General features: G+C 39.8%; 1 protein-coding gene across 6 annotated transcripts in view; it reads left to right on the top strand.

The window, feature by feature from the left end:
- Window positions 1–16,799, top strand: part of Dock3 (dedicator of cytokinesis 3) — a 299,922-nt gene that overhangs the window by 70,973 nt on the left and 212,150 nt on the right. For all 6 annotated transcript variants that reach the window (XM_029542839.1, XM_021206339.1, XM_029542840.1 and 3 more), the window contains exon 4: window positions 10,486–10,541. In XM_029542839.1, the coding sequence (XP_029398699.1) occupies window positions 10,486–10,541 (56 nt within the window). The remainder of the gene's footprint in view (window positions 1–10,485; window positions 10,542–16,799) is intronic.

The following is a 16,799-nucleotide window of genomic DNA, read 5'->3' as shown; positions in this document are numbered from 1 at the left end:
GAGAGAGAGAGAAAGAATGAGAGAGAGAGAGAGAGCAAGCGTGGGCGCACACGAGAAAACTCAAGTTTGCGCGCTGGCCAGTTGGAAATTTATTATTCTAGGTTTTGTAAATAACCATTGATTGGTAGCTATTATAAGCCTCGTCTTTAAAAAAAGTATTTATTATTTACTTATGAGTGTGTGTGTGTGTGTGTGTGTGTGTGTGTGTGTGTTATACACAGTGGTACACATGTAGAGGTTAGAGGACAACTTGTAGAAGTTAGTACTCTCCATGTGGTCCTGGAGAAACGCAGGTTGTCAGACTTGGTGTCAAGTGCCTTTACCCACTGAGCCATCTCTTCAGTCTTCAGCTTTTAGCAGTAGGTAGTCAGTGGCAGCAATTACAGTTCCCAAAGCCTTGGGTGATAGATCCAGGGTTCTTAGTGTCATATGTATCTCTTGGGCATTGAGTGTCAAGATCATAGAGTTTGGCAGTTCTCTGGAACTACTCTAATAATTATTGCCCTTAATCTGTTGGCTTTGGCTCTGCATAGCCATATCTATACTTCTACTATTCTTTGTCTTCTCAGATCCTGTTTCCCACCATTCCTGCCACTGACCTTTCTCTGGAACTCTTTGACTCTTCAGCCGCTTTCTTTCCAGTATTCTATCTTTTGTATCCAGTATTTGTTACCACTGCTATGGCTGTTTCTGTTGTTACCCCTGCCATTACTACCACCCATTTTTCTTTTTTGCTTTTACCAGCTCAGCCTTTTCTATTTTATAGTAAAGATCAAATTCCCATTAGGAAGAAGCCTTTTATTAGACACAATTTTGCAACACCACAAGGGCCAGTACAAGAGGGTGTTTTCCAGGTAGTCTATTTATATAATATAGTCAGTAGAAGATAGCTGTTCATGCAGATGAAGGATTATTTACACTAATCAGAAGCCTTATCTAGGCCACCAAGAGAAGTGCTCACTCTGGTATGTTATGATGAAGATGACTGCACAAATCTTTTGGAGTGCTGCTTTCTAAGCAAGGAATCTGGAGTGGTTCCTCTTCAGCCATGCTGTGGTTGTAATGGTCCTCTGTATCTGTTGGAGTGTCTTCAGAGTGATTGTGTCTAAAACATCTAAACTTCTAAAAGGACAATGTGGCCAATTGACAGTAAAGGATTTCTTGGCTGATGGTTGCTCTCTTAAGGCTCCTATGTATTAAGAAGGGACCTGTTAATCAAGTTATCAAAATATTAAATAAAAATTTATGGTTTTTAAAGAATAGACCCAAAGTATTAAAGAATAAGAGAACAAAATAAGAAAAAGAAAAACTACTATTATTACAGTTTTTGGTTTCTATAGAGCATATGCTTAAGAGGGAAAAACAAATGGCTCTGTAAGAGTTGAGGTTTACTTCCATTATGTGATTTCAGCTATACATTACTTGTCAACAGATATCTAGAGCTACATGAGTTAGGAAAGGGGCCTTTTGTATGGTAGGAAAATTTACAACAGCAACTTGTTAAGAAATAACAAGTAATGCAAGCCAACTAGAGTACACTGTTAGATAGTGATTGTTGGTATGATAGGAAAAGCAAGGCAGGCTTGTATTTAGAGTATTCTATGCCAAAGGATACGGATAATGATGCGGAGTTTTGACTTTCTTGCTGGTCAGCTGAGTTCCACATGTGCTTTTGTCACATAGTATTCTAACATTCTGCTACTACAGTGAAACGCAGAAGATAGTAAAGAGGTTTAATTTGGCACATAGTTTTAGAGCTTCAGGCAGACTGTTTCATTGAGCCTTTGGCTTGGTTATGTCAAATGGCCAGGGAGCATGTGGTTGAGCACTCTGTATACAGTATGAGTCAGGCAGCAAAGCAGGGAAGCCTGGATAGGTCAGGAGACCAGAATTTCCCATGGATGCTTACCCTTAATGACCTCTCAGGGACTTTACTTTCTAAAGAACTCATTACTTCTCAAAGTGCTACCCTGGGGACCTTCAGCACATAGGGGATACAAACCATAGTACTTATAAGAGAAACTATTATTTAAGATAGATACATATTGATGAATTTATAGATGTTTTCTTAGGCATACTCTACAGCACTGCAGTGACTAACTGGTGGGGAGTGATGAATCAAGATTGTGTGGTATTGTTTAGCATTGTTAACTACTGTTAAGTACTAGGGTGGGAAGCACATTGTTTCATTTTTGAGACAGGGTCTTGCTATTTATTTAGTTCAAGCTGACCTCAAATTCAGTATGTAAGCCAGGCTGAACTCAAAAGTTTAGAAGTCCTGCACAAGTACAGTTAAACATTATTGGAATTGGTAGTTTACTGTTGAAATTTCTTTAAACCTTTATTGTAAATACCCTTCGAGTGCTTTCTGTGAATCATTTTGTTGAGGTTTTTTTTTTTTTTTGTTTTTTTTTCTGAGCAGAAATTGTATGTAGATAAGGAGTTCTGCTGGCCTCTGACAGCCTTTATATCCCTTGGCATTTGACAGCGGTGAGTGGCAGCAGCAGACAAGGAGCCACCAGCAGGTGTTTGCCTCCCCCTTTCATAGCTCTTGTTTAAGGTACTAGGTACTATGACCATTAACTATATGCTGGTAAGTATTACAGCTCATGTTCAGGTGTAGCTTATAAGGGTTACATCTCTTACATAGGTCTGGGAAGTTAGAACTCCTTATATAGCAATAATCCCTTGCTCATGTTACAGTTAATAAACCTAGGTATTGAGGCTCAAATTTTGCTGTATATCTCTTGGTTCCAACTCTTATGTGGCTATTGAAGCAGCTAGCAGTTCCACTGCCGTTTTCTCACCATCTCTGCTAATGTTGTCTCCTTTGTGACTCATCTCAGCTCTCTCTATTAAAATTAGGCAAGAAAAGCTCTTGATCCCTAATGTGTGTGTGCCACCACTCTTCCCTCAGAAGACATGGGTTATTAAATGAAAATCTCTGTGCCAGGTGTGTGCTACTGCCTCACAAGTTATTAGTTAGGGAGGCCCCAAAGTCTGGTTTGCATTTCCCCAAGGGGAATCTATTAAACACGCTTTAAAATAGTAACAACAGCCAAATCACACCTGAGATGCTGAGATCCCAGGATTGGTCTTGAGGCTGTGTGCCACAGTAGTTGGATTAATGCCAGAGTAACACTCTCAGTGGGGGAAAGGGGTGACAAGTGGTTGTCACTCAGTTCACAAGGTGGGGTGTCTCAGTAGTCCCAATCTGGCACTAGGGCCCCAGTAAATTCCTAGAAAGCTGCTGATCTCTGTTACTTGATGAAAGCTTGGAAATACTGGTTCTACCATGGAAGGAAGCAGCAGTAACAGCATCAGCAGCAACACCAGGGCAGATCAGATCAACCCAGTAGCAAGAATGAAAGGGGAGAGAATACATTTCCTGTAAAATACACTTTTAGCTGGGCTCCTACCAGAAGGTGCTACCCACAGTTGAGGTGAGCCTTCCTACAATGATCAGGGTAGTTCTTCAGGTGAGACTCCCTACACAGCTGATTCTAATTTGTGGCAAATTAACATTAAAACTAGGCACAATAATATCTACAGATATTAAACATTTTCATATTTTTATTGATCATTAGTTTTCCTTTTTTAAGAAAAGGGATTTTATTTTATGCATATGTATGAGTGCTTGCATGTATTTATGTGCACCATGTATATGACAGGTGCCCATGCAGACCAGAATAAAGTATCATATCTCCTTGATCTTGAGTTACAAATAGTTATGAGCTGTCATGTGACTGTTAGGAACTGAATCTAGGTTCTCTAAAAGAGCTGCCAGTGCTCTTGACTGTTGAGCTATCTCCAGGTCCTTGCTTTTCTTCTTTTGAGAGCTGTTTACTCAATTCATTTATCCATTTATTGGTTAAATTGATTGGCTTTGGGGTTTTTTTTTGTTCTTGATGTATTCTAGATATTAATCTTATGAGATGAATATCTGGCAAAGATATTTCTCCATTATGTGGGCTCTTTCTTCATTGGTAACTGTTTCCTTTGCTGTTTTTACTTTATTTTATTAGGTTTTTGTTTTTTATCCTTCCTTCTTCCTTCCTTCCTCCCTCCCTCCTTCCTTCCTTCCTTCCTTCCTTCCTTCCTTCCTTCCTTCCTTCCTTCCTTCCTTTTTTGTTTTTTCTTTCTTTCATTCATTCATTCATTCATTCATTCATTCATTCATTTATTTTTTTTTAAAGGTCAGGCTCTTTCTACACAGTCCTGGCTGTTCTGGAACTTCATATATAGACCAAGCTGGCCTCAAACTCACCAAGGTCCATCTGCCTCTGCCCTCCAGTGTGCTGGAATTAAAGGCGTGCACCACCACACTTGGCTATTTTTTTTTTTTTTTTTTTAGTTTTTATTTTTTAGGTTAATATACAAAGTAATGGGACTTCACCATAAGATTGCCATACATACTTTTTTGAATATTTTATTCATTCTTTGAAATTCCTTACCTGTGTAATGTATCTGATAATAACACCGCCCTTCCCCTCTCTTGACCGTCCATCTTTTTCATTTCCTCTTCTTGCTTTTTCTCTTCCTCCTCCTCTTCTTTTGTTAAATAACCCATTGAGTTTAGTTATTGCAATTTTCATGAACATAGGGGTGAAGCTACTCACCAGAACATGAGCAGCCTATTAACAGCCACACCCCCTTCCCCATCCCCAGATAAGACTCTTCCCTCCTTGTAGTCATAGCCAGTAGCTCTTTGGTGAAGAGTGGGCCCCGGGAGTCTTTCCCCTTAGGCTTGAATATTAATTGGCTTGATCTTGTACAGATCTTGTGCAGGAAACTACAGCTGCTGTGGTTCATGAGTATAAGGCCCATGTTGTGTTTCAAAGACAGCATTTCATAGCATACCTCCTCATCCCCTAGCCCATACATTTTATGTGCGCCATCTTCTGTGATCTTCCCTGAATGATGTGTGTATATGTGTTTCCCTCCCCATCCTGGTTTGTATTTGTTTATTTATTTGGCTAGCTTGACATAAGTTAGAGTTATCAAAGGAATGGAAAGCACAGTTGAGAAAATGCTTCCACAAGGTTGGTTTGTAGGCAAGCCTGGGGGCATTTTCTTAATTAGTGTTTGTTGAGGGAGGCTCTGACTCTTTGTGAGAAGTGCCATTTCTGGGCAGGTGGTCCCAGGATGTATAAGAAAGTAGGATGAGTAAGCCAGTAAGCAGTGTTCTTTCATAGCCCCTCTTTCAGTTCCTGCTTCCAAGTTTCTGTCCTGCTTGAGTTCCCGGCCTTGAATTCCCCCAGTGAAGACTATAATGTGCAAGGTGAAATAAGCATGTTGCTCCTAAGTGGTTGTTTCATCACGTTGTATCTCAGCAATAGTAGTGTCAGAGAATGAGAGAGTGTGTGTGCTCTTATTTAGAGCTGAACAGTCATGGTCACTTACTCTTAACAGTTTAACCAGTTATCTATCTCTGTATTAACTGTTGCTCACAGCAAAAAGAAATTTCTCTGGCCAAGATGGATAGCAGCACTAGTGTATAAATATAATTTAAGAAGCAGTTTGACAACATGTCAATTTCCTGTCCAGATGCAATGGGACCTGGGGGAATAGAGCTGATAAATGAGGCAGAGAAAAGTTTCATGTAATAGCCAGCTTTATTCAGAGAATCAGACAATTTATACTCTGAGTCATGTGAGTGAGGCATACAGTTGCTGGTGGGCAAACCGCATGTAGTGAGCAAGCTGCTTGCAGCAAAAATATTTTTCTAGAGAGACACATAAACAGATAACAATAGCCAATTGTGATGGATAATCTGAAGTAAGCACACTCTTTTCCCCCATATTTGGGAGGGGCACAAAAGCATAATCTAAGAACAGTTCTGTGTTTTTGAAGAAAGTTGAGGTCACAAGACTCTTGGTTTTCTGGAGTTTTTTCACAAGCACTTTGAAATCTCTTATGAGTCCATTCTTAGATTGTGTTTTGACAATGTCAGTTTAGCAAAACAACAGTTTGGCCAAGCCCTATGAGCTCCCGAGGTTTACAGTATCAGACATGGATTCCCTGCTGTGGTGTAGGCCTCATCTAATGAGAAAGTGCTTGGTTACATAATAGCCATGTCACTATCTCATCAGTGGTTGCCTGGCAGATTGATATTTTAGCATGCAGGTTCTACCATAGGCTTGCTGTGATCGGCTTCTATTCCCCAGCAGCCTACAGAGTAACTTCTGGTCATTAGGGAAGACATTTCAGGTCAGCGCCAGTTTGATTTCACTGTGTCCTGTATAAGAGTGTGTTGTGTCTTCAGCAGTTAGGTATTACCATCTAAATAGGGTGTGTAACCAAGACCAATGACAATAACCTGTGTTGTGTTAGGGCCTCTGTGTCCCCTCTGACTAATAACTCATAGAAAGATTTATGACACCTGCTACTGGAAATTTCATTTACTAATGGATGTCTTGAAGAAGCATTGTCCACCCCTGTTCAAAGTCTTTTCTAAAAAATAATATTTTTAGATTAACATTCAGAGTAATAGGTTTATATATGACTTTTTCATACATCTGTGCTTTTGGACATTCCATTCCCTCTCCTCTCCTCCATGTCCTCATACTTGGTTTTGTTTCTCCCTTTCCCTTAATCTCCCCCTCTCCCCCGCACCTCTCTCGTTTGTGTTACATGTATTCAGTTATCCCCCTCTCCCCCCCTTTTTGTGTTACGTGTATTCAGTTATCCTGCTTTTCCCAATCTCCAGTCTTCCCGTAAGACTTTCCTGTCTCGTGAGCTGCTTCTACTTTCATCTCCTGTACCCGACATATAGTGCATAAATAAAAATTAAAATCTAGAATCTGCATATGAGAGAAAAACAGGATATTTGTCTTTCTGAGATACTTCACTAAGATACAATTTCCAGTCCATCCATTTTCTGTATATGTCTTGGTTCAATTTTTCTTTATGGTTCAATAAAATTTAGTTGTGTATATGCATCACATTTCCATTATCGAGTCATTTTTTCCAATTTTTTATTAGATATTTTCTTCATTTACATTTCAAATGCTATCCCCAAAGTCCCCTATACCCTCCCCCCCCAGCTCCCCTACCCACCCACACCCACTTCTTGGCCCTGGCCTTCCCCTGTGCTGGGTCATATAAAGTTTNCAAGACCAAGGGGCTCTCTTCCAAATGATGGCTGACTAGGCCATCTTCTGCTACATGTGCAGCTAGAGACACGAGCTCTGGGGGTACTGGTTAGTTCATGTTGTTGTTCCATCTATAGGGTTGCAGACCCCTTCAGCTCATTGGGTACTTTCTCTAGCTCCTCTATTGAGATGATCATTTTATTTCTGTCCTTAAGTCTTTTTGTATAGTGTATTACATTTATTAGTTTGCACATGTTGACCCAACCATGCATCTAGGAGATGAAGCTGGCTTGATGGGGATATAAGATCGTAATGTGATTGTAAATTTGTTCTGTGAATATTTTGTTGAGAATTTTAAAATCTATCTTCATTAAGGAAACTGGGCTGTAGTTTTTATGTAATATCTAGTTTTGGTATTCATAACACTGATTTCATAGGAGTTTAGTAGTGCACCTTCCATTTGTATTTTGTCAAACAGTTTAAGGAGTTCCCCTTTAATTGATGTTAGGTATTCCTGAAATATTTGGTAGCAATGAATCCTTTTGGTCTTGGAATTTTCAATGTGGGAGTTGTAGTTACTGCTTCACTCTTATTGCTTCTTATGGATCTGTTTAAATTGTTTATACTTTAAATTTGGTAAAGAAGCTGTTTAGAAATTTAATTATTTCTTCTGCATATTCCTTTTGAAGTATAAATTTTCAAAATATTTTCTCATAATCCTGTGGATTTCATTGAAGCCTGTTGTAAAATACCCTTTTCATATCTAATTTTATTAATAACAACTGTCTCTTTTATTTAGCCTGGCCAAAATGGCTTGTTGATTTTTATAAGAATAACCTTTGTTTGATGGATTTTATGTATTGTTCACTTATTCTGTACTGATATATATATATGTGTGTGTGTGTGTGTATATATATATATATTATTTCTTGAGATTTTTGGTGCATTTGGGTTGGCTTTTTGTTTCTCCACATCTTTGAGGTATTCCATTAAATTACTTATATGAGAATTTACTGAACTTTTCAGTGTAAGCACGGATGTATCTGACTCCCTCTCAGGGGTGCTTTGCTACATTCCTAAGGCTCTGGGTTAGTGTGCTCTCTCATTTTAATTTGACTCTAGAATTTTATTTTAATTGCTGCTTTGATTTTTTTTTGTGTGTGTGTGTTTAGTCAAGTTTGGTGTTCAAGTATTTGTGTACTTTCTCTTGCTATTGATTTCTAGCTTTATTCCACTGTAATCAGATAAGATTCAAGCAATTGCTGGTCAGTGGTGGTGCACGCCTTTAACCCCAGCACTTGGGAGGCAGAGGCAGGGGAATTTCTGTGTTTGAGGCCAGCCTGGTCTACAGAGTGAGTTCCAGGACAGCCAGAGCTGCACAGAGAAAACCCTGTCTCGAAAAAAAACAAAATAAATAAAAATAAATAAATAAAAAATAAAAAAGATTCAAGCAATTAATTTGATTATTTTTGTATCTGATAAGAAAATTTTATTTCTTTTTTTATTTTTAAAGATTTATTTATTTATTATATGTAAGTACACTGTAGCTGTCTTCAGACACTCCAGAAGAGGGCGTCAGATCTTGTTACGGATGGTTATGAGCCACCATGTGGTTGCTGGGATTTGAACTCCGGACCTTTGGAAGAGCAGTTGGGTGCTCTTACCCACTGAGCCATCTCACCAACCCAGAAAATTTTATTTCTTAAAGTCTTTGTTCTTTATTCCTGTATCAATAGATCAAACAAGGTATATTTTCCCAAGTACTGACTTAGATAGAGATGTTAAGAAGCACCAGTAAGCCAGGCAGTGATGGCACACGCCTTTATTCTCAGCACTTGGGAGGCAGAGGCAGGCGGATTTCTGAGTTTGAGGCCAGCCTGGTCTACAAAGTGAGTTCTAGGACAGCCGTGGCTATACAGAGAAACCCTGTCTGGAAAAACCAAACCAAACCAAACCAAACAGAAAAAAACAAAAAACAAAAGAAGCACCAATAAGTTTTATAAACAGTAACATTTGGTGACCTCTTTAAATACAATTTAACCATTACTATAAGCTAAGTATAATAATAATAATTTAGTGCATTAAGCTAAATATACACAAAGCCTGCTTATTTTGAATTATAAAAGTGGTCTGTATAGCTTATGTGATCAAAACCATATGCATAATCAAATATGCATTTTTACAATGAATGTACTTATAGATATGTCAGTAAAACACTACTCCAAATACGTCTCCTGACATCAGCTTTGCAAACACTGCCATTCCTGCTACTGAAAACATTTTTAGCTTTAATATTATCAAGGAAGATGAGGTCTACCAAAACTTAAAAAATTATATTGTAAGCACCAAAAGTTTTTAAATTAAAGATTACCCTCAATACAGAAAAACTAACTTTAAAACACTGGTTTTTTTTTGGGGGGGGGGTTGTTTAGTGGGAAATTTAATGAAGAAGGATAAGTAATTTCTTTCAGAAAAATAACAACCTTGTTGTTTAGAGAATAATCTTAAAGCAAATGCTCTACTAAGACATAAACATTCTCACAAAAGTGTGGTTCCTTAAAAGAAACACAAAGCAGCTAGTGTCTTTAATAACTCCTCAGGCCACTGTTGTCTAAAAACTTCAGAATACATAAAGCACAAGTCTCAACTTTATTAAATGAAAGGACATTTATACTCTACATATTATACACCTATGGTATATAGCTTATAATACACAAATCTACCTAATGCATAGACTATCCTTTACAGATGAGACTACATGGTTTGCAGTACTTTAACTTGTATGTAGTCATCAAAACACAGGAAGCAATTCCACTATGGTCAGATAAGGCAGGAAGTTAAGGATTTGAGTTAAGAATCTAAAATGAGAGAACTTTTCATTCCATGCCTAGCTGTCAGGATATTATTGTAGAAACCAGTTACAATGTATGATTTCCACGGAAACATCACAGAATTTTAGAATTTAGAAAAGATGTCAGGACCTAGAGTTGGTTCTGTCACAAGCTTTTTGGCCCATTTCAATTTCTAGCCCAATTCATAGTAAATAAGTCTTTAACTGTAGCAAAATTCTTTTGAATAAAGAAAAAAATATCTTTAGCTTACACTTAGACTTGGCTTATAATTACCATTGCCTTGTAAGTATTTTCAGTGAACAACTCTTACAAAGAGTTTATTTATTTATTTATTTTTTTACTTTTTGTCCTGAGGATACAGTTTAGTTACACATGGTCATAAAATCCCAACCTAGTGCTCTGCATTTAACTCTGTATTTTTGATGTGCAAAGTGGTTGTTTTAATAGACCGTCTACTGCATTTCAGTTCTCTTTTAATATATATGAGATGTTAATCACAGTTTATATTTTATTAACTGGAATTTTTGTTTGTTTTACAGGGGCTCTTTCCTGCAAATTATATTCATTTGAAAAAGGCAATTGTCAGTAACAGGGGGTAAGTAATAGCCTAAATTAATTTATAATTATTAGAGGTTTCAGACGAAGTCTGACTTCCTTTATAGTTTAAAATATATTATTGGCAAATTTTAAAATGCTTTTATTATTATATAGAATCCTGAGCTCTTAAGTTTTTAAAGCCATATTCTGGGTAGATACCTTTAACTATAAATGTTGTCAAAGCAGCTATACATGTAGTGTTTTTATAAGTGCATTAGGTACAGCTTTGAGACTAATCATGTGTAGACTAAGTATTAGAGATAAATTTGTCATTTCACTGTTACATGACAAAGTGAGGAAACTTTTAAAATCTTTCATTTATAAGTAGAGATTAAAATATTTGAAGGTATAACTTATGGATAGAAAACATGTGTACAAAATGGATACATTAAAGCACACATTTGAATTAAGTGCTTGCTGACGGGAGCCTGATATAGCAGTCTCCTGAGAGGCTCTGCCAGTGCAGGGCAAATACAGAAGTGGATGCTCACAGCCATCTATTGAAATGAGCACAGGGTCCCCAATGGAGGAGCTAGAGAAAGGACCTAAGGAGCTGAAGGGGTTTGCAACCCGATAGGAGGAACAACAATATGAACCAACCAGTACCCCCCAGAGCTCCCACCAACAACCAGAGAGTACACATGGAGGGACCCATGGCTCCAGACCCATATGTAGCAGAGGATGGCCTTGTGGGACATCAGTGGGAGGAGAGGCCCTTGGTCCTGTGAATGCTCAGTGCTCCAGTGTAAGGGAATGCCAGGACAGGGAAGCTGGAGTGGGTGGGTTAGTGAGCAGGGAAGAAAGGATGGAATGGGGGGTGGGATTTGGAGGGGAAATGAGGAAAGGGAAGATTTGAAATGTAAATAAAGAAACTAATAAAAAAAAGTTATATTGAGACCCACTCTGGAGCCCAGCCACTCCCATTAAGAAAATAAATAAATTTTTGTTTTGTCTTTGAGACAGGGACTCCCTGTGTAGCCCTCATTGACCTGGAACTTGTTATGTAAACCAGACTGGTCTCAAACTCAGAGACCTACTTGCCTCTTCCTCTAGAGTTCTAGAATTAAGGCATACACCACCACAATTTAATGTTTTTATAGGATTTCTGAGAGTACGAACGAGTGTACCTAAGTTGGACTCTTTTTCTTCTGTTTGTTTTGTCAAATTCTGATGTGTTTTTGTTTTATCTTATTATATTTTATTTTATTATTATCAATTAAAGTCCTGTTTGTGTTTTTAAAAACTTTTTAAAAGATTTTTTTATTAGATACTTTCTTTATTTACATTTCGGATGTCATCCCCTTTCCTCATTTCCTCTCTGAAAAGCCCTCTATCTCATCCCGCCTCCCTCTGCTTCCATGAGGGTATTCCTCCACCCACCCACCCCCATTTCCCCACCCTAGCGTTCTCCTATGCTGGGGCATTGAGACTTCCCAGGACCAAGGGCCTCTCATTCTGTTGATGTCCCACAAGGCCATCCTCTGCTACATAGGGCTGGAGCCATGGGTCCCTCCATGTGTACCCTTTGGTTGGTGGTTTAGTCCCTGGGAGCTGGGGTGGGGGGTGTCTGGTTGATTGATATTGTTGTTCTTCCTATGGAGTTGCAAACCCCTTCAGTCCTTTCTTTAACTCCTCCATTAGGGAACCCGTGCTCAGTCAGATGGTTGACTGAGACCATCCATCTCTATTTTAATCCACCTCTGTGACTGAATGAAAGACAGAACAGAGAGGGTATGGATCTGGAAGGGTGGGAAGAAACTTGGAGGAGTGGAGGAAGGGGAAACTAATTAGGATATGTGAATAAAAAAACCATTTGTTTTCAATAACACAAATTTAAAATAAAACATTTAAAAAAGACATTTATCCAACAATACAATAACAAGAAAAACAAAAGCAATCTTCACAGAAAAGAGATGAGAAATAAATATACCAAATTCTAACTTTTGTTTTACATGTTCAGAGTGCTTTTTAAGGTATTTGTTGTTGTTATTGTGTCCTAATTTATAAAGTTATTTTATTTTTCAAAAGTCATCTTAAGATGTAAAAATTTAAGTTCTGTTTAATTTTCAAATAAAAATTTTTTACTGGAGAATGAATAAGCATCAGAGTACTGTAGTTTTTTAAAATTGAGTTGTGAAAATAAAATACATTAGTAAAATTATGAAGTAGAGTATAATATAAGAAGTTATTTGTGCTCATATTTAAAGTGTGAAAGTCACGAGAGGAAATACTGATTCCAACCAAATAATGAAAACAGCAGCTGTCAGTCTACTCCAGTGTCTGGGATACAGAGTACAGTAGGGTGGGACCAGATCCTTGGAGCTGAAGGAATGGGTCTTGAGAGATTCTTCAGGAATGCTGGATCACAAGCATTTGAGAAAGAGCATAACGGTGCTGTAGGTGGTGCTTATGAATAACGTGGCAATAAGGGCAGACTATTGGTGCCAAACACAACTAAATGATATAGCCAATTCTCACTGGTAGAGAATTGTTATAGAAACACAAAGAAACACATTTTAAAAAATATCTCTCTAATGTCTGCAACTGACAAAAGAGGTTATGTAATAAGGTTCATGTGCTCAGCCTTAAGATCAGTGCTCAAAAGGTTAGATTTGGAAGTGGTAAATCATTGATCTGACTTCCAAGGCAAAATGTATTATTGGAGAATTTTAAGAATTACAGGATTATAATATAGAAATTAACATTATGATATAAAACACTATTAAAATAATTATTTCCCCTTTTCTTTTTTCTTTGTGTTTTGGGAAGTAAACACAGAGTCCCATTTGTGATAAATAAGCACTCTATTGATGAACCACATCTAGAGTCTCTGACTTTTTTTTATCTTTAATCTTTTTTATTTTTACAGTCCAGTTGTTATCCCCCTCCTAGTCTGCTTTCTGACAATTCCTTGTCCCATTCCTCCTCCCGCCTGTCTCCAAGAGAATGTCCCTCCCCACCCTGCTAGGCCTCCCCACTCTCTGGGGCCTCAAGTTTCTTAAGGGTTAGGGGCATCTCCATTCTTACTGAGGCCAAACCAGACTTCGGACTAGCTCTTCCTGGTTGTTGGCTCAGTATTTGAGGGATCTCAGGGGTCTGGGTTAGTTGAGACTGCTGGTCTTCCTGTGGGGTCTCCCTTCTCCTCAGCTTCTTCCAGCCTTTCCCTAATTCAACCATAGGAGTCCCAAACTTCAGTCTATTGTTTGGGTGTGAGTATCTGCTTCTGTCTCAGTCAGCTGCTTGTTGGCTTCTCAGAGGACAGCCATGCTAGGCTCCTGTTAGCATACCATAGCACCATATGTCAGGCCTGGGAGCCTCCCTTTGAGATGGATCCCAAGTTGGGCTGGTCACTGGACCACCTTTCCCTCAGTCTCTTCTCCAATTTTATCCTTGAATTTCTGGGGTCCTGGGTTTGCTTAGCCACAGGGCTCCAGCTCCTGGGAGTGTCAGGTACATGGGAGTTTTGATTGCACTTACCCAACACAGGTGCCTGGTGGGTGTCAGCTATGGGAAGCTGTGGAACACCTTTCAGGAGTGGGGGAGTGCAGTCTGAGGTCCTGGGGACTGCCAGAGCTGGCTTGGGGATCCCTGGGCCTGCGATGAGTCATGCAGGAGGGGGGGGAGGAGGGTGCATCTGGTTCTTAGGCTCTCAGGCATCCAGATACTGCTGGGAACTGTGGAAGAGCAGAGAACAGAGTGGGTACCTGAGGGCTGGACTGGGTCCCTCATGATTGGGAGCAGAGAGAGGCCTTCTAAGGGGAGATTAGACTGTGGCTCTATAGGCAAGGCCTTCTCTATGGCTCCCCACAGCAGATCCAGATGAAAAGAGGCAGTCCATGGTTTTAAGGCATTTATTGTCATGTCAGAAAGTGTATGAGTAAAACCATATCCCACTTCTCAGGGCAGGCCTGAGGTTAAATACCTTTTGCAGGGAAGAGTGTCTGGGAAGGAGAGTTTATTGACTAAGTCTACCAGGCCTTTAGGTGCCTCATTAAGATGGAGATCTGGCTTGAGCCTACAGGTCATGTCTTCTACCTGTGGAAGGGCTTGGGGCATTGCTCTTACATGACTGATGGCCATAAATCTATGGAGGGCTGCAGCCTCCTGTCAGGAGCCTAGTGTCTGGGAACTAGGCAAAACACCTGCCATCTCTTCAGGGTCACCTGGGTTTCTAACCTTAGTTCAACCAGGAACCAGGCTGCTTTTCATGGTCCTACACAGTTCTTTTAGACAGGAACAATTCTACGTCAGAGTTTTTGACTGTGGGATGGCAAACCTATCCCTGAACTTGATGCCCTTTCTTTCTACTGGAAGTGGACTCCATAAGTTCCCTCTTCCCCACTGTTGGGCATTTCATCTAAGGTCCTTCCCTTTGAGTTCTGAGATTCTCTCACTTCTCAGGTCTCTGGAACTTTCTAGAGGGTCCCCCCCCCCAACTTCCCATTTCCCAAGGTTGCATACTTCCATTCATTCTGCTGGCCTTTAGGGCTTCTCTCCTGTCTCTTCTCTCCCCCCACCCCACAGCCATATTTGGTCCTGTTCCCCTTTCCCCTTCCCCTTCTGTCTCCCACCCAGCCACCCAGGTCCCTCCCTCCCTCTGCCCTCTGCTTTCTTCTCCCTCCCAAGTGGGAGTGAAGCATCTTCACTTGGGCCCTTCTGCTTGTTAACCTTCTTAAAGTCTGTGGATTGTTTCCTAGGTATTTTGTACTTTTTTTTTTTTTGGCTAATATCCACTTATCAGTGACTACATACCATGCATGTCTTTTTGGGTCTGAGTTACCTCACTCAGAATATTTTCTAGTTCCATTCATTTGCCTGCAAAACTCATGATGTCCTTGTTCTTAATAGCTGAATAGTATTCCATTGTGTAAATGAACCACATTTTCTGTATCCATCCTTCAGTTGTGGGATATCAGCTTCTGGCTATCACAGATAAGGCCACTATAAACATGTGCCCCTGTGGTATGGTGAGGCATCATACCACAGGGTATATTCCCAAGAGTGGTATTGCTGGGTCTTCAGGTAGATCTATTTCCAGTTTTCTACAGAACCTCCAGATTGATTTCCAGAGTGATTGTACTAGTTTGCAATCCCACCAGCAATGGAGGAGTGTTCCTCTTTCTCCACATCCTTGTGAGCATGTGCTGTCACTTGGGTTTTTGATCTTAGCCATTCTGATTGGTGTAAGGTGGAATCTCAGGGTCATTTTGATTTGTATTTCCCTGATGACTAAGGACTTGGAACATTTCTTTAAGTGCTTCTCGGTTGGCCACAATTTTTTTTTTTTTAATAGCAGTCAGGAAATAAAGAAGGAGACTGTAATATAGCTGGGCTAAAAAGTCTCAATTCTAATATCCATTTATTAGTGAGTACATACTATGCATGTCCTTTTGGATTTGAGTTACCCCACTCAGGATAATATTTTCTAGTTCCATTCCATTTGCCTGAAAAACTCAGGATATCCTGGATACAATCCACAGAACTGAAGAAGGTTAACAAGCAGAAGGGCCCAAGTGAGGATGCTTCAATCCCACTTGGGAAGGAGAAGAAAGCAATCACTGGGGAGTCTCTTCCTCCTCTGCTTCTGCCTCTTCTTCCTTCTTTTTCTTCTTCTCCTTCTCTTCCTCCTCCTCCTGCTTGCTTCTCCTCTTCTGTTGCTGCTTTTCTTCCTGCTCCTCCTGTTGCTCTTCTTGCTCTTTGTCTCCTTCGTCTCCTTCCCCTCCTCTTTCTTCTGCTTCTGTTGCTTTGCTTCTCCTTCTTTTAGGTTTTTCAAGACAGGGTTTCTTTGGGTAGCCTGGAACTCACAGAAATTTCCTGCTTCTGTCTCCCGGGTACTGGAATTAAAGATATATGCCATACACTATCCCCAACAGGCGACAGCTCCTCCTCCTCCTCCTCCTCCTCCTTTTAAAATTATTTTATTAGATATTTTCTTCATTTACATTTCAAATGCTATCCTGAATGTCCCCTATACCCTCCCCTCCCCCTGCCCCCCTGCCCACTCACTCCCACTTCTTGGCCCTAGCATTTCCCTCGTTTCCCTGTATGGGGCATATAAAGTTTACAAGACCAATGGGCCTCTCTTCCCAAAGATGGCTGACTAGACTATCTTCTGCTACATATGCAGCTAGAGACACGAGCTCTGGGGTTACTGATTAGTTCATATTGTTGTTCCACCTATAGGGTTGCAGACCTCTTCAGTTCCTTGAGTAATTTCTCTAGCTCCTCCATTGGGGTCTCTGTGTTCTATGCTATA

The sequence above is a fragment of the Mus pahari genome, chromosome 10 (assembly GCF_900095145.1).
Source record: "Mus pahari chromosome 10, PAHARI_EIJ_v1.1, whole genome shotgun sequence".
NCBI lineage: Eukaryota > Metazoa > Chordata > Mammalia > Rodentia > Muridae > Mus > Mus pahari.
This window is presented reverse-complemented; position numbering and strand designations above follow the sequence as displayed.